Here is a 14,220-nt window from a genome sequence, read left to right as displayed (position 1 = left end):
TCATACCTACTGTAAAATATGGTGGTGGATCTTTGGGGCTGTTTTGCTTCCACTGGTCCTGGAGCCCTTGTTAAGGTCAATGGCATCATGAACTCTACCCAGTACCAGGACATTTTAGCCAAAAACCTGGTTGCCTCTGCCAGGAGGCTGAAACTTGGCAGCAAGTGGATCTTCCAGCAAGACAATGACCCCAAGCACACATCAAAATCCACAAAGAAATGGTTAATTGACCACAAAATCAACATTTTGCAATGGCCATCTCAGTCTCCAGACTTGAACCCCATTGAAAACCTGTGGTTTCAATTGAAGAGGGCAGTCCATAAGCGCAGACCGAAGGATAGCAAGGATCTGGAAAGATTCTGTATGGAGGAATGGTCTAAGATCCCTCCCAATGTGTTCTCCAATCTCATTAAACATGATAGAAAAAGACTCAGTGCCTTGCAAGGGGAGGGTGCACAAAGTACTGAAAACAAGGGTGCCAATAATTGTGACACTTCATTTGAGAAATGTTTAATTTTGGTTGATTCCATTGAATCATTAATAAAGTCAAATATATTCCACACGTTGGAAAATTACAATATAGCTCAGTACTGGTATTATTTATTTTATACAGTCTTTTTTGCTCATCTTTATCAACGGTGCCAATAATTTTGGAGGTGACTGTAATATATATAGATAGATAGATAGATAGATAGATAGATAGATAGATAGATAGATAGATAGATAGATACACACACACACTCAGGCAGAACGTGGTGAGCAATTGATTATCAATAAATAGTGTATTGAAAGTAGATAAGCAAACCGGTGTGACTACTGTATATACATACTGGCCAGTGTTGCCAAGTCTCACGAGAAAAAAAAAGCGGCACTGCCTTTCAAAACAAGCCCAAAAAAGCCCAACCCTAGTACGGGTATACAAATTCCATTTTTTTTTCTTTTTTAGTTCTAGTTTTTCTTAGTTGAATTGGAGGGGATAGGATTCTAAAATTCTAATGACGTGCATTGACATTGACACCAGGCAGTCAATCACGCAACCCGCGACTCTCAAAAAATTAAAGCCCAATTCCGGTTATTATAAGCGGACTTGGCAACTGTGACTGGACCTGGTCTTTCCTTTGTTGCCGAAATGCGGGGAACCTCCAGGAGCTATTTATACACAACCACATAGGGGGGATATTTAATACTTTAAATATTTTTGTTATAGAAACATATTTTAATGAAATAGTTTCCAGGAATCCTAAAAACGCTTTAAGTTTGTATTGCCATTTCAAACCCAAAAATGGCAATATCTCTATCTCTGTTCCTCTGGAATCTACCACACTCTCTCCCCCCCCCCCCGTTTTTAGATTAAGAGTGGTATGTCCCGAATTGTAAGAAGGCGCTGTCACTCTCAGTTCATGTCTGGAAACTAACTGGCTTTTCACTGCTGAGGGCTTCTCCTTCGTCACAGCCAAAAAGGAAATGTTTAGTTTCCTAGCTTTCTAAGTGCCACTGCTTTTTGGATTTGCCACACTTTCAATTGTAACTCGATGTAAATGTCAAATAAAAAAAAAAGTGGCCTTATTTTCCCACACACAGTATTATTCTGGTTTTAAAATTAAGCGACGCATAAAACAACGGCAGGGAGAGGTAATCCGCAGTTGACAGGTGCCGTTGCAGGCTATGTTTATTATTGATTAAGATGCCTGCTGTCCAGAAAACAGTATCCGACCTCCGCTCCAGGGTGGAAGGTAAGTACCTCCTCAGGACATTGAATAATCTCATATTGACTGAAATTATTGTCATCACTTTTTGTAACACATGTTAAATGCAATCTGTAGCCGTTGTGGTTACACATAATAATAATAATAATAATAATAATAATAATAATAATAATAATAATAATAACTGTATTATTAATTAGCAATATCACATTGTATGTGCTAACTGATAAGATACTGTTGATTTGACTGAATCGTCCACATTTTTCCTTTAGAAGTATATATCAACAACTCTTGCCATGAAACTATTTTTGTTCTCTCTGAGGAGACCTTTTATTTTACTAATGCGATCTTAGCATTATTAAGGAATGTCTTGTGACCAGACGCCTGATCACTTAAGTGAGGCAGCGCTCAGATACTACTGAACTGGTTAGAGTATCGGTTTTCTAAACAAAAACAAAGAGAGCAGCGAAACACTACCTCGGTTATAGGCTTGGATCTTCGCTTTAGTTGAAATTACACCTTTCTGTATTCTGATATTTGCAGGAAATGTATTGTATTGAGTTTTGAAGAAAAGCAACAAGGATAACCGTTATCACCAGCTCTGCACAGATCTTTGTCTGACCTAACCCATGGTTTTTACTAGATTGGAAATGTGGGTAGTTTAATCCTAGATAAAGCCATGAAAGTTTAAAATATAAAAAATATTCTAATGTTACTTACCCCCCCAACTCTTATGAGGATGATGTATTTTTAAAACCTGTGTTGTCTGTTTGTCCTGGCATTATTGCAGTTTTCATTTGCTCCAGCCTGCATACAGTGGATGACATCATAGGGCAAGTTTCATTTGAATGATTTGCAATGCAATCTTAAACTGGACACATTCTTAACAAGTACAATTAGTGCTTTGCATATAGCAGACCACCACAGGACACCTCTGGTGCTCAGGTTATTGTTAGTAGTGGTATTACAGTAACTGTTTGTTACCGTCATCATCATCATCATCATCATCATCATCATCATCATCAGGGTGCCGTGACGCTGACGATCATTTTCCACCACCTTGTCCTGTCTGCTGCCAGCTGGAGTAGATCACATGCTTTCAATCTCTCTCCTAGGTCCACCAGTATTCGGTCCAGATATTTTTGCCTCTGTCTCCCTCTTGCTCTCTTCCCTTCAGTTTTACCAGTTAGGCTCAGGTTTTCCAACCCATTCTTTCTTCCCATTCCAGAAAAGGATAATGATAGCAAAGAAATCCTTCACAAGAATGCACAGCCTGTTAACAAATGATCACATACATTTTCAAATAAGATTAAGAACACTGAAAATCTATGTATGGGCAGCTCTGCTATATGGATGTGAAACCTGGACCATAAGCAAGGAGATGCGAAGGAAAATAGAAGCAGCAGAGATGTGGTTCTTGCGCAGGATGCTAAGAATTCTTTGGTCAGTACAGAAAAGTAACAAATACATACTTAACACAACAAACACCACCAGGAACATCTTGACAACAAATAAGAACAAGACAGCTTACATTTCCAGGACATATTTTGTTACAGTAGTAATGTTTTTAAGGCAGTGTAGTTATGGGTGTCAGTATTATGCTGCACTGTTTGTGTTCATTGATGGTGCATTGATGTTGTAAACTTACTTTATGCTGTATTCATTTTCCCATGCTCTTTTGTAAACAACAAGCCCTTTCCAGAGACTCGCAATGTATGCATTTCATTTCACAAAATAGCAACGTTAATCATTAAAGCAAGTAGCTAAAATCGCCTTTGAAACTTTATCAGAAGATATTTTACCAGACTTACTACGATTAGTCTACATGAATTCTTTCCTTTCTGTAGCAGTTGCCAGGTATGCTATTGACATGATAGGTCAACAGTACATTGTGCATGCAATACAGCATTTAATTAATTATACAGTAAGTAAAAGTGAACCAGGTTTTACAGCACATACATAACAAAGCAAGAGTAGTATAACAGATTGTATTACAGGAAGTTAATTGTGCACAATAAAGGGTGAATATACAGGACAATGTTTACAGTCAAGATTTCAAGGAACTGTTGAAGCAATTCGGTGACTTGTGATACTTTTGTTACATGATGTATTGTATCGTAATAGCGGTGTGTATTTGTACAGTGGTTTGAAATTCTACCAAAACCTTTACTAAAGAAATAAGCAAAGCATTAATAGGATTTTTATTTGGCAGACCACATTGACACATTGATAATTAAAAAAATGTACTGTATATACATATATACAGTTGTAGTCAAAAGTTTACATACCCCAATGTATGATTTCTAGAAATTTCTCAAAAACAAGTAATTGTAGGAAAAATCTTTTGTAGCAAAAGTTTTGCTTTTGTGGATGAGGAAAAATATATATGTGTATATATATATATATATATATATATATATATATATATATATATATATATATATATATATATATATACATGCACGTTAAAGGTATGTGTGCAAAAGTAGGTATGTTCAATGAAAGTGTCATTCATATCAACTAAATTATTTGCACATTAAAAATGTGTTTGTTGCACATAAATAAAATACATTTGAGACCAAACCGAACCAGGTAACAGCTACCAATAAGCCTGACTTCTATTATATGGAAACTTATGGAAACTATAATAATATCCAAAATGGAAAATTACCTATATGGTAACAATATCCTGGGAGACAGTCAGCATAGTTTTAGAAAAGGGAGATCGTGTCTAACTAACCTGCTTGATTTTCTTGAGGATGCAACATCGACAATGGATAATTGCAAAGCATATGACATGGTTTATTTAGATTTCCACAAAGCTTTTGACAAAGTCCGGGATAAAAGATGAATTCTCAAATTGAATGCAGTAGGGATTCAAGGAAATGCATGCACATAGATTAGGGAGTGGTTAACATGTAGAAAACAGAAAATACTTATTAGAGGAGAAACCTCAAAATGGAGTGAGGTAACCAGTGGAGTACCACAGGGATCAGTATTAGGTCCTCTGCTTTTCCTAATCTACATTAATGACTTAGATTCTGGTATAATAAGCAAACTGATAGGAGACCAACATTTTTCACAGCTCAAGATCAAAATCTCAGAATGATGATGATGAAGATGAATGATGACTCGAAAAATCTCCAAAATATAATAGAATTCTCAGCTGGCTGACTTAAAATAAAATACATTTGTACAGGGAGACAAAACCAAACCAAAATACTGCTTGTCTCAACTAATCGTGAAACACTGACAGTAACACAACATGCTTGCAAACTTAAAGGTTTTGTAACCATTTTAGTTTTTTTTCAGAAATGTAAAGTTTAGGGTCTATTATAAGATCATGTCAAAAAAAAAATGTTATAAAAGTAACCTAAAGGCCAAAAAATAGGGCAAACCTGACGATATTTTGCCGCACTTTAAACATGCATCTTTTTTGGAAACACTCGGGTATCATCGGCGTGTGATGTATAAGAAGTCCCTACACATAAGCTACTTGCCTCAATTACCATTGACTTAAGTGTGAGGACTCTACGTAGTGCTTAGTACATTTTGAGAATTCAGTGGCAAGATGGTGTATTGTGTGGCTTATGGGTAAGCTAGAAGCAAAAGGGATTCAGGCATTCGGTTTTTTCATTTCCCGGAGGATCCTTTGCGAAGAAAGGCTTGGACACATAAAATTAAACAGACGAACTTCACTCACTTCACTTCACTAAGCAAATACAGCAGGGTGTGTTCCGACCACTTTGAACATGACTGCTACGAAAGGCATGCTGACGATCTGGCTAGAATTGGTTACCATGGAGGCTACAATAAGTTAAAACCAGATGCCATACCAACAATATTCTGTGCTTTTGGTAAATCAAAATAAAAAAAATAAAGACAAAAACCCAGAAGTGTCAGCAGTGTCACCCATGACAGCTCGTCGGCAGACCAAAAGACCGCGAAAGGCTTACGATAAAAGACGACACCATGAGGTGAGTCCTTGCTTTTCCTGTCATAAAATAAAACATCCAAAGTTCAAATGTTTTAATGATCAAATGTTCCATTTTAAAACAGAAATAAATACATTTAATATAAATGATATAGCTGTCACAATAAGTGCGTTTCCTAGTATATTTCCATGTTGACAAAACAAGTTAATTGTCATTAAACTCTGATGTCCTGTAATATACATATGCATGGATAAAAGTGCCTGGGGTCTGCAAAAAAATATGGTGGGAGAAAAAGAAAAATTGTACTTTACTTTGGCGACTTATTTCTCTTACTGTATGACAGTATGGGAGACAGCATCTTTGGGTGATGAGGACAATATACACAAACTGGACGTCCAAACGGGAAAATTGCAAGTTTAAGTAGCATTTATTCATTTTTGGTCTGTGACCACTTAAACAAGGGGTCTTGACAGTGAAGGGCCCAAAATAAAACTAAAAACAACACAAAGTTCACTTCTTTCTTTATCTTCAATACCATTGCTATCAAAATTCTTCTGCTCTCGTTGCAAGCCTTCCCATCTCTGCAAAGGCAGCTAAGCACCGGTAGTCTCCCTCTCGAGAAGTTCTCAGAGTTCACTCGGCAGGTTCCGGAACAATCCCAAAGTGGCTCCCGCTTCCAAAGTTGTCAGTTCCGCATCATTTAATCAAAACAGATTAATGTTTCCTAATAGAATACAATATATACAAACTCCGGGCCCCTCTACTCTATCTTGACCTCCCCAGCATGACCTACCTCCTCAACCACATATTCCCCTTATATACCACCAAACCCCACCCGTGGAATCAGCACTGCACCTATCCCTAAGGAACAGGTGTAGCTAATAAAACAATGATTCATCACCTTGGTGTTTGAGCACATGTGCGGTTTTACCTCTCCCAAGATGGCCACCCCAGCCGGACAGTAGACTTAAGGTCCGCGTCGCCCCTGATCAAAAAGACCACTCTGGTAGTTCTGGTGTTAAAGCCAGCACGAGTAGCAATTGTTATTTTAAAGATCTTACTGTTACTCTGTCTCCTTTCTCCAAACTCCAACTCTCATCAACCTATAAGCGGCTGTTTTGCATTTATCTACATGGCCATCTCCCAATTGGTAATTATTTAATCAATTTAGGAGATGGCCATGCTACGCACAAGTTTTAGCTGGAGGGGAGATTTTAACCCCATCCATGCTGTAAAACAATAATAACCAAACAATACATTTAAATCAGTGGTTTTCAAACTTTTTAGGCCCTGTACCCCTTTCCAAATGATCTAGGCAACCGCGTACCCCCATATTATGAGATAGGGTCATAAAAGATTAGGGAATCCAATTCTGGACACTTTTCCCAATCCCAGTATTTCGGGATTGATTTTTTTTAAATCCCTGGATTCCATTTTTGTAATAATAATATTGTGCTTTTGCTTTTATTAATACTTATCGGTGTGGAGCCATAAAGTAATGCACTCAAACAACAAAGGAGTTCTTCAACGAATTAATTAATAATGAAAAAACACATACAACCATTGCAAGTAATGGACTGAACATTTAAACTTTAGAAAGTAAACCTACCTAGTAAATATACTTTATTTTCTTTAAAGAGTCAACATCATACAATGACAATCTTTGAGTTTTTTTTTGTTTGTTTGTTTTTTAGCCCATAGACTGCGATTTTATTTGAAAGGAGATTCAACATTGTTGATTCAGTTGCGAAGTTGCAAAGTACTACAACATGTTAAAAAAAATACGTTACCCGCTGTTACAGGATTTTTCTCGCGTACCCCCTGATGAGAGCTCACGTACCCCAGTTTGAAAACCAGCGATTTAAATTATAATAATCCAACACAAATACAAAGATAAACAAAATACACACAGGGCCAGGTGGGTACCACAGACTGGTTGAGCAATTAGAACCTGAAGTTCCAAATTGATGGTCAATTGTAATTGTTTTTAATTTAGTACTGTGTATGCCATTGTTTTAAGTTTAATGAGATCCCCCAAGATATCTACATAATGTAGATGGTCTTTTTTTGTTTGTTTTGTACATTTTAAAATTTGAATGTGTAGCTAATTAAGCTAGGTCCTAATTAAGCTAGGTTGATTTTGTCCCACAGGAGCATTTCATGGTGTGAATGCATAGGAGGCTGTGTGGTCCAGTGGTTAAAGAAAAGGGCTTGTAACCAGGAGGTGCCCGGTTCAAATCCCACTTCAGCCACTGACTCATTGTGTGACCCTGAGCAAGTCACTTAACCTCCTTGTGCTCCGTCTTTCGGGTGAGATACAATTATAAGTGACTCTGCAGTTGATGCATAGTTCACACACCCTAGTCTCTGTAAGTCGCCTTGGATAAAGGCGTCTGCTAAATAAACAAATAATAATAATAATAATAATAACTAAGTGTTCTGCAGCTTGTTGCAAAGTATATTTTTGTCTTTGTCCTCAGAGCAAAGTGCTAGGTTTCTATGACAAACTTGCGTCTCTGAAACTTCCAGCTAAGGCTTTGATATGTCCTATGTAGCGCACATGCTATTTTTCAAGTATGTGTCCTGAGGCTGACAGATGCAATTACAGTATATTTGACCTGGGTCCAATGTAATTACAATATATGCTATACTATTGATTTATCTTTTTGTGTATTGTAAAGATTTTGTTAACAATATTGCATACAGGACAGTAGATAGGTCTAGAAATTGTGCAGGGACTTTGTTTCTTTGGACATGAACACTAATGCAGTATTGTAGCGTTTTAGGCAGGAGGCAGAAAACAGAAAGACACAGGGTTCTTGGTTATTATTATTATTATTATTATTATTATTATTATTATTATTTATTTCTTAGCAGACGCCCTTATCCAGGGCGACTTACAATTGTTACAAGATATCACATTATACATTATTTCAGATATCACATTTTTTTACATACAATTACCCATTTATACAGTTGGGTTTTTACTGGAGCAATCTAGGTAAAGTACCTTGCTCAAGGGTACAGCAGCAGTGTCCCCCATCTGGGATTGAAGCCACGACCCTCCGGTCAGGAGTCCAGCGCCCTAACCGCTACTCCACACTGCTGGTTCCAGTAATCTTTTATTTCGGATGCTCTCTTGCACCTGCCAGAGACTACCGCTCTGTCAGCTTCACAGCATACAAACTCCTTGGACATTTTCTCAGCACCCACCAGAGACCATAGCTCTATCAGCTTCCCAGCGTACAGACTCCTCGGACGGAGTCTTGCACCTGCCAGAGTCCACCGCTCTGTCAGCTTTACAGCAAGCAGACTCCTCGGACGTTATCGCAGCACCCGTCAGAGACCACCGCTCTGTCAGCTTCACAGCAAGCAGACTCCTCGGACGCTATCTCAGCACCCGTCAGAGACCACCGCTCTGTCAGCTTCCCAGTGTACAGACTCCTCGGACGCTATCTCAGCACCCATCAGAGACCACCGCTCTGTCAGCTTTACAGGTTACACACAAAGGTTACAGTAATACAAGAACACAAAAACCATGGCAACCAGAACAGCAACAACAACACTGAACCACGTGCAGTGCATTCGTATAGATTAGCTCCCCCCGTATGTTAGTGGGATAAGAGCGATACACACATCCCATTGGTCCACGGCCGCACACTTCAGGCCAATTGGAACACACGGAACACGTGCACACACAGTGGCTCACAAGACAGGACCAGGACAGGAAAAATATCCCAGGAGTAAAGAATAAGTTGTGTAGGACTTACTTTACCCCAGTGAATTAACTACAAAACAAAGGATGACAAATAGCAGTTCAAGTTAAACGTTGTTTTGTTTATTCCCGAAATGAATAGTACATAAAGTTGACACTGCATTTTATTTATTTATTTTTTTCATTTCTTGCCATTGCAGACACGTTTTCATAAAGTAATAACATGAGGTTTACTTGTGCCTTTTTGTAGTTGAACAAGCAAAAGAAAACTGAAATGTAACTTTAAACACTTCAGATAAAACAAACGTGGAAATGCCTTTGTAAAGTGAAGGGGAAAAAACTCTCCGTTTTGGTTCTCATTTATTACATTCCACATAACAGAATGTCGCAACAAAAAATATATAATATATACAGTCTATATAAAAGTCATACACAACATTTCCAACAAATTGGTTGCTGTTTAAGCGAGGCATTTCAGAATGACGTGCTTGCCTTTTTCTGTCTCATGAGATTCTGACTCGCTTTAAGCACAACGCTTACTCACTATGCGTGCGTGCGCATAATATATTTTGTTTACTTTTTGCTGTCTAAAACTTTTAGATAGAGGCTGTGTTGTGTGCTGATCCTGTTTTTTTTAATATATCAAGTCTCACATATCACACAGAGCTCTTTTTCATTTGCCATTTTTTTTAAACTGTCGCGCAACTTCTGGTGAGGCGGTAAATGCACTATTATAAATTTATATATATACTGTATATACACTACCGGTCAAAAGTTTTAGAACACCCCCATTTTTCCAGTTTTTATTTTGGGCAGTATTGTACTGCAGGAAGTCGTATATTGCTCTCATAATGGCGAGAAAAAGGCAATTAACAAAGGAAGACAGACAGACCATTATAACCCTTAAAAGTGAGGGGCTTTCCTTTAGAGAAATTACAAAGAAAGCCAAGGTGTCAGTGAGTACAGTTTCCTACACCATCAAAAGGCACTTGGAAACTGGAGGAAACTCTGACAGGAAGAGGTCTGGCAGACCCAAAGCTACAACAGAATCAGAAGACAAGTTTCTGAGAGTCAACAGCTTGCGTGATAAGTGGCTCACAGGACAACAGCTTCAAGCACAGCTTAACACTGGTCGAAGTAAGCAAGTCTCAGTTTCAACTGTGAAGAGAAGACTTCGAGCTGCAGGTTTGACAGGTCGAGTGGCAGTAAGAAAGCCATTGCTAAGATGGCAAAATAAGAAAAAGAGGCTTGCCTGGGCCATGAAGCACCGCCAGTGGACAACTGAAGACTGGAAGAAGGTCTTATGGACCGATGAATCAAAATTTGAAATCTTCGGTTCATCACGCAGGGTTTTTGTACGCCGTCGAGTAGGCGAAACGATGGTTCCTCGGTGTGTGACACCAACTGTCAAACATGGAGGAGAAAGCGTGATGGTCTGGGGCTCTTTTGCTGGATCCAGCGTCGATGACTTGCACAGAGTGAGTGGCACCCTGAACCAAAACTGCTACCACAGCATTTTGCAGCGCCATGCAATACCCTCTGGTTTATGCCTAGTTGGTCAGGGGTTCATCCTAAAGCAAGATAATGACCCAAAACATACCTCCAGGCTATGTCAGAATTACCTTAGAAGAAAAGAACAAGCCGGTAGGCTTCAAATCATGGAATGGCCAGCACAGTCTCCAGACTTAAACCCCATCGAGCTGGTTTGGGATGAACTGGACAGAAGGGTGAAAGCAAAGCAACCTACAAGTGCAACACATTTGTGGGAACTTCTGCAATAGTGTTGAGAAGAACTTTCCGAACAATATTTGATTTCCATTGTAGAAAGAATGCCACGAGTGTGTTCGGCTGTTATATCTGCAAAAGGTGGCTACTTTGTTGAGTCAAAAATTTTGATTACATTTTGTTAAACAAAACGATTTCTTTTTTATCTCCAATTGTTTATTTGTTCTATGCTTTAATTTCAGAGCACATTGAGACATTAAACTGCGTAAATTTCAATAAAAACTGGAAAAATGGAGGTGTTCTAAAACTTTTGACCGGTAGTGTATATATGTTACAGCTCCATTTGATGCAATACCAAGCATTGCCTTCAAAGCCGCTATTAACTAAAAAAAAAAACAGCTTTCGTATGTGAAACAACAAATACTAACTAAATAACTTACACATTATGAAGGCACATTTGCCTTGTCAAAATTACAGACGACTTATTTTTTAACCAGCATTATTTAAAATAATCTAGCATTCACGTAAATGCACATCTTTCTAATCTCTGTTCATTCTACTGCTTGTTTTCACTGTTCAGTTGGAATTACTAAATTAAAACAAACAAACCAAAAAAAACCCATTAAAACTAGAGTTTTAGTACTTTTCATTTTCAACAATATCATATGTGCTACAGTGCTACTCGGGATATAGGAATATACATATTTCCATATTATATGTTTTTGGAGAGGTTAGCTGCACAGATACACTCCACTTATAATTGACTCCAAGGGTCAATGGAAATCAGTACTTTATAAACAAAGTACGTAGTAAACACAATTCGAAATGCTATATGTAACTGCGAACATAAGTACCCTGTGGGCCGTAAAATGTAATACGTAGGACCAGTTTATGAATTTATATTTCGCTAAATGCAAAAAGAAACTTGCTCACAGAGCGAAAATAAAACAGGTAAACAAAACAAAATCACGAACACAAAACATAACACAACACAGGTTAGGCTGGGCAGATTGCCTTCACTGTTCCTATGTCTTTTAAATAAAGTTTCGTTTTTTTTTTCCTCACGCTCCGCTCGCTCTCTCCTCTCTAACACCCACCCGGAACATGGAGAGCTGCAGGCTTTTTTTACCGTGGCCGAGGGGTTTAACTAGCTGGCAATTATCCTATTACCCCTCGGCCACAATCTGCACGAGTTTATTAAATTAAACTGCTGTGGATGGAGCTACCCATCCACGCTACTAAACAAAACATTCGGCTACACCGTCACTAACAAAATAATAACAAAATACGCAGTGCTTCGCCGTCATAATTACAATACTAAATCATAATAATAATAATAATAATAATAATCAAATACAAAATAACACGGGCGGAGGGGGACCCCGTTCTAAAAATAAACAAACAAAACAATGTACAGGGCACCTCGCCCTGTTACAATCACATTACAGAATATCACATTACCGGTAAGAACAGTTATAAAGTACAATAAAGTCAGTAGCACATAAATCAGATAAGAGCAAAATAAAAAATACAGTAAATAATTACATTTAAGAGTGAGTTTGACTAAAAGCAGTTAACTGATAGTAAAAAGATTTGCTTATACGAGTAAAGTCCAGTAAGAGCACATAGTAAGTACAATAAAATTGATGAAAACGATTTCAAATAAGAGCAATTGCAAAAAACGTGAATACGGATACCTAGAAGAGTAAAATCAAGTATTAGATACAGGAAGTAGTTATAATTAAGAGCAGTAGTAGAGTAGGGCAAAGTATGGAGCAGTTCAGTGAAAGTACAAGCTGATGCAAGTACTGGTACAATTGGGTGCCATATAGTCCAGTATAGTCAAGAGTTGTGAGGTTTATAGATGCTGTCTAAACAGGTGTGTCTTGAGGAAGTGCTGGAAGGTGGTCAGGGACTGAGCAGTCCTGATATCCGTGGGTAGGTCGTTCCACCACTAAGGAGCAAGGGTGGAGAAGGAGCAGGCTCTGGAAGCGGGGGAGCGGAGGGGGGGGTACAGCTAATCTGCCGATGGTGGAGGAGCGGAGGGGGCAAGAGGGGATCTGGAATAGAACGGAGCAGAAAGGTCAAGACAGCGATAGGCGAGTACAAGAGTTTTGAATTGGATGCGAGCAGCGATAGGAAGCCAGTGCAAAGAGCGGAGCAGCGGGGTAGCGTGGGAGAAACGAGGAAGGGAAAAGACAAGGTGAGCAGCAGGGTTTTGGATGAGCTGGAGAGGACGGGTAGCAGAGGCAGGAAGGCTGGCCAGGAGGGAGTTGCAGAAGTCAAGGCAGGAGAGTACCAGGGCCTGAACTAGGAGCTGCGAGGTGTAGTCAGTGAGGAAGGGACAAATTCTGCGTTTGTTGCTAAGGAAAAAGCGACAGGAGTGTGCCTGAGTAGAGATGTGCTGAGAGTAGGAGAGGGAGGGGTCGAGGGAGACCGCAAGGTTCTTGATGGATAAGGAGAGTGAGGGTGGTGGATTCAAGAGGAAGAGGGCGAAGAAAAGGAGGTCTGATTTGGAGAGGTTGAGTTTAAGTTGATGCAAGTACATCCAGGAGGAGACGGCCGAGAGGCAGGTCGAGGTACGGGAGGAAATGTTGTAGTCAGAGGGGGGAGAAGAGAGGAAGATCTGGGCATCATCAGCATTGAAATGATACAAGAAGCCATGGGAGGAGATGAGGGAACCCAAGGAGCGAGTGTAGAGAGAAAACAGGAGGGGTCCCAGGACTGAGCCTTGGGGGACACCTGTCGAATGAGAGCAAGAGACAGAGAGTGAGCCATGCCAGGACACCCGGTACGTGCGATCAGCGAGGTAGGAGGAGAATCAGGCAAGGGCAGTGCCGGAGAGGACAGGCGAATAGAGTGGTCGACTGTGTCAAAGGCTGCAGAGAGGTCGAGGAGAAAAAAAGACAGAGGAGAGGGAGGCGGCATGGGCTGAGAGAAGAGAGTTAGTGACGGAGAGAAGCGCAGTTTCAGTGGAGTGTGCCAGGCGAAAACCAGATTGCAGGGGGTTGAGCAGAAAATGTGTTGACAGGAAAGCAGAGAGCTGGCGATGTACTGCTTGCTCGAGGGTTTTAGAGAGGAACGGGAGAAGGGAGATAGGACAGTAGTTCTGAAGGGATAAGGGACCAAGGGAGGGTTT

At 39.5% G+C, this 14,220-nt stretch overlaps 1 protein-coding gene across 1 annotated transcript in view; it reads left to right on the top strand.

The window, feature by feature from the left end:
- Positions 1-1,388: 1,388 nt before the first annotated feature.
- LOC117421527 (phospholipid-transporting ATPase IA) overlaps positions 1,389-14,220 on the top strand; it is a 132,821-nt gene continuing 119,989 nt past the window's right edge. Inside the window, exon 1 of the mRNA XM_034036040.3 lies at positions 1,389-1,733. Within this exon, the coding sequence (XP_033891931.1) occupies positions 1,685-1,733 (49 nt within the window). The 5' untranslated portion in view covers positions 1,389-1,684. The remainder of the gene's footprint in view (positions 1,734-14,220) is intronic.

This window comes from Acipenser ruthenus, chromosome 1, assembly GCF_902713425.1.
Source record: "Acipenser ruthenus chromosome 1, fAciRut3.2 maternal haplotype, whole genome shotgun sequence".
Taxonomy (NCBI): Eukaryota; Metazoa; Chordata; class Actinopteri; order Acipenseriformes; family Acipenseridae; genus Acipenser; species Acipenser ruthenus.
This window is presented reverse-complemented; position numbering and strand designations above follow the sequence as displayed.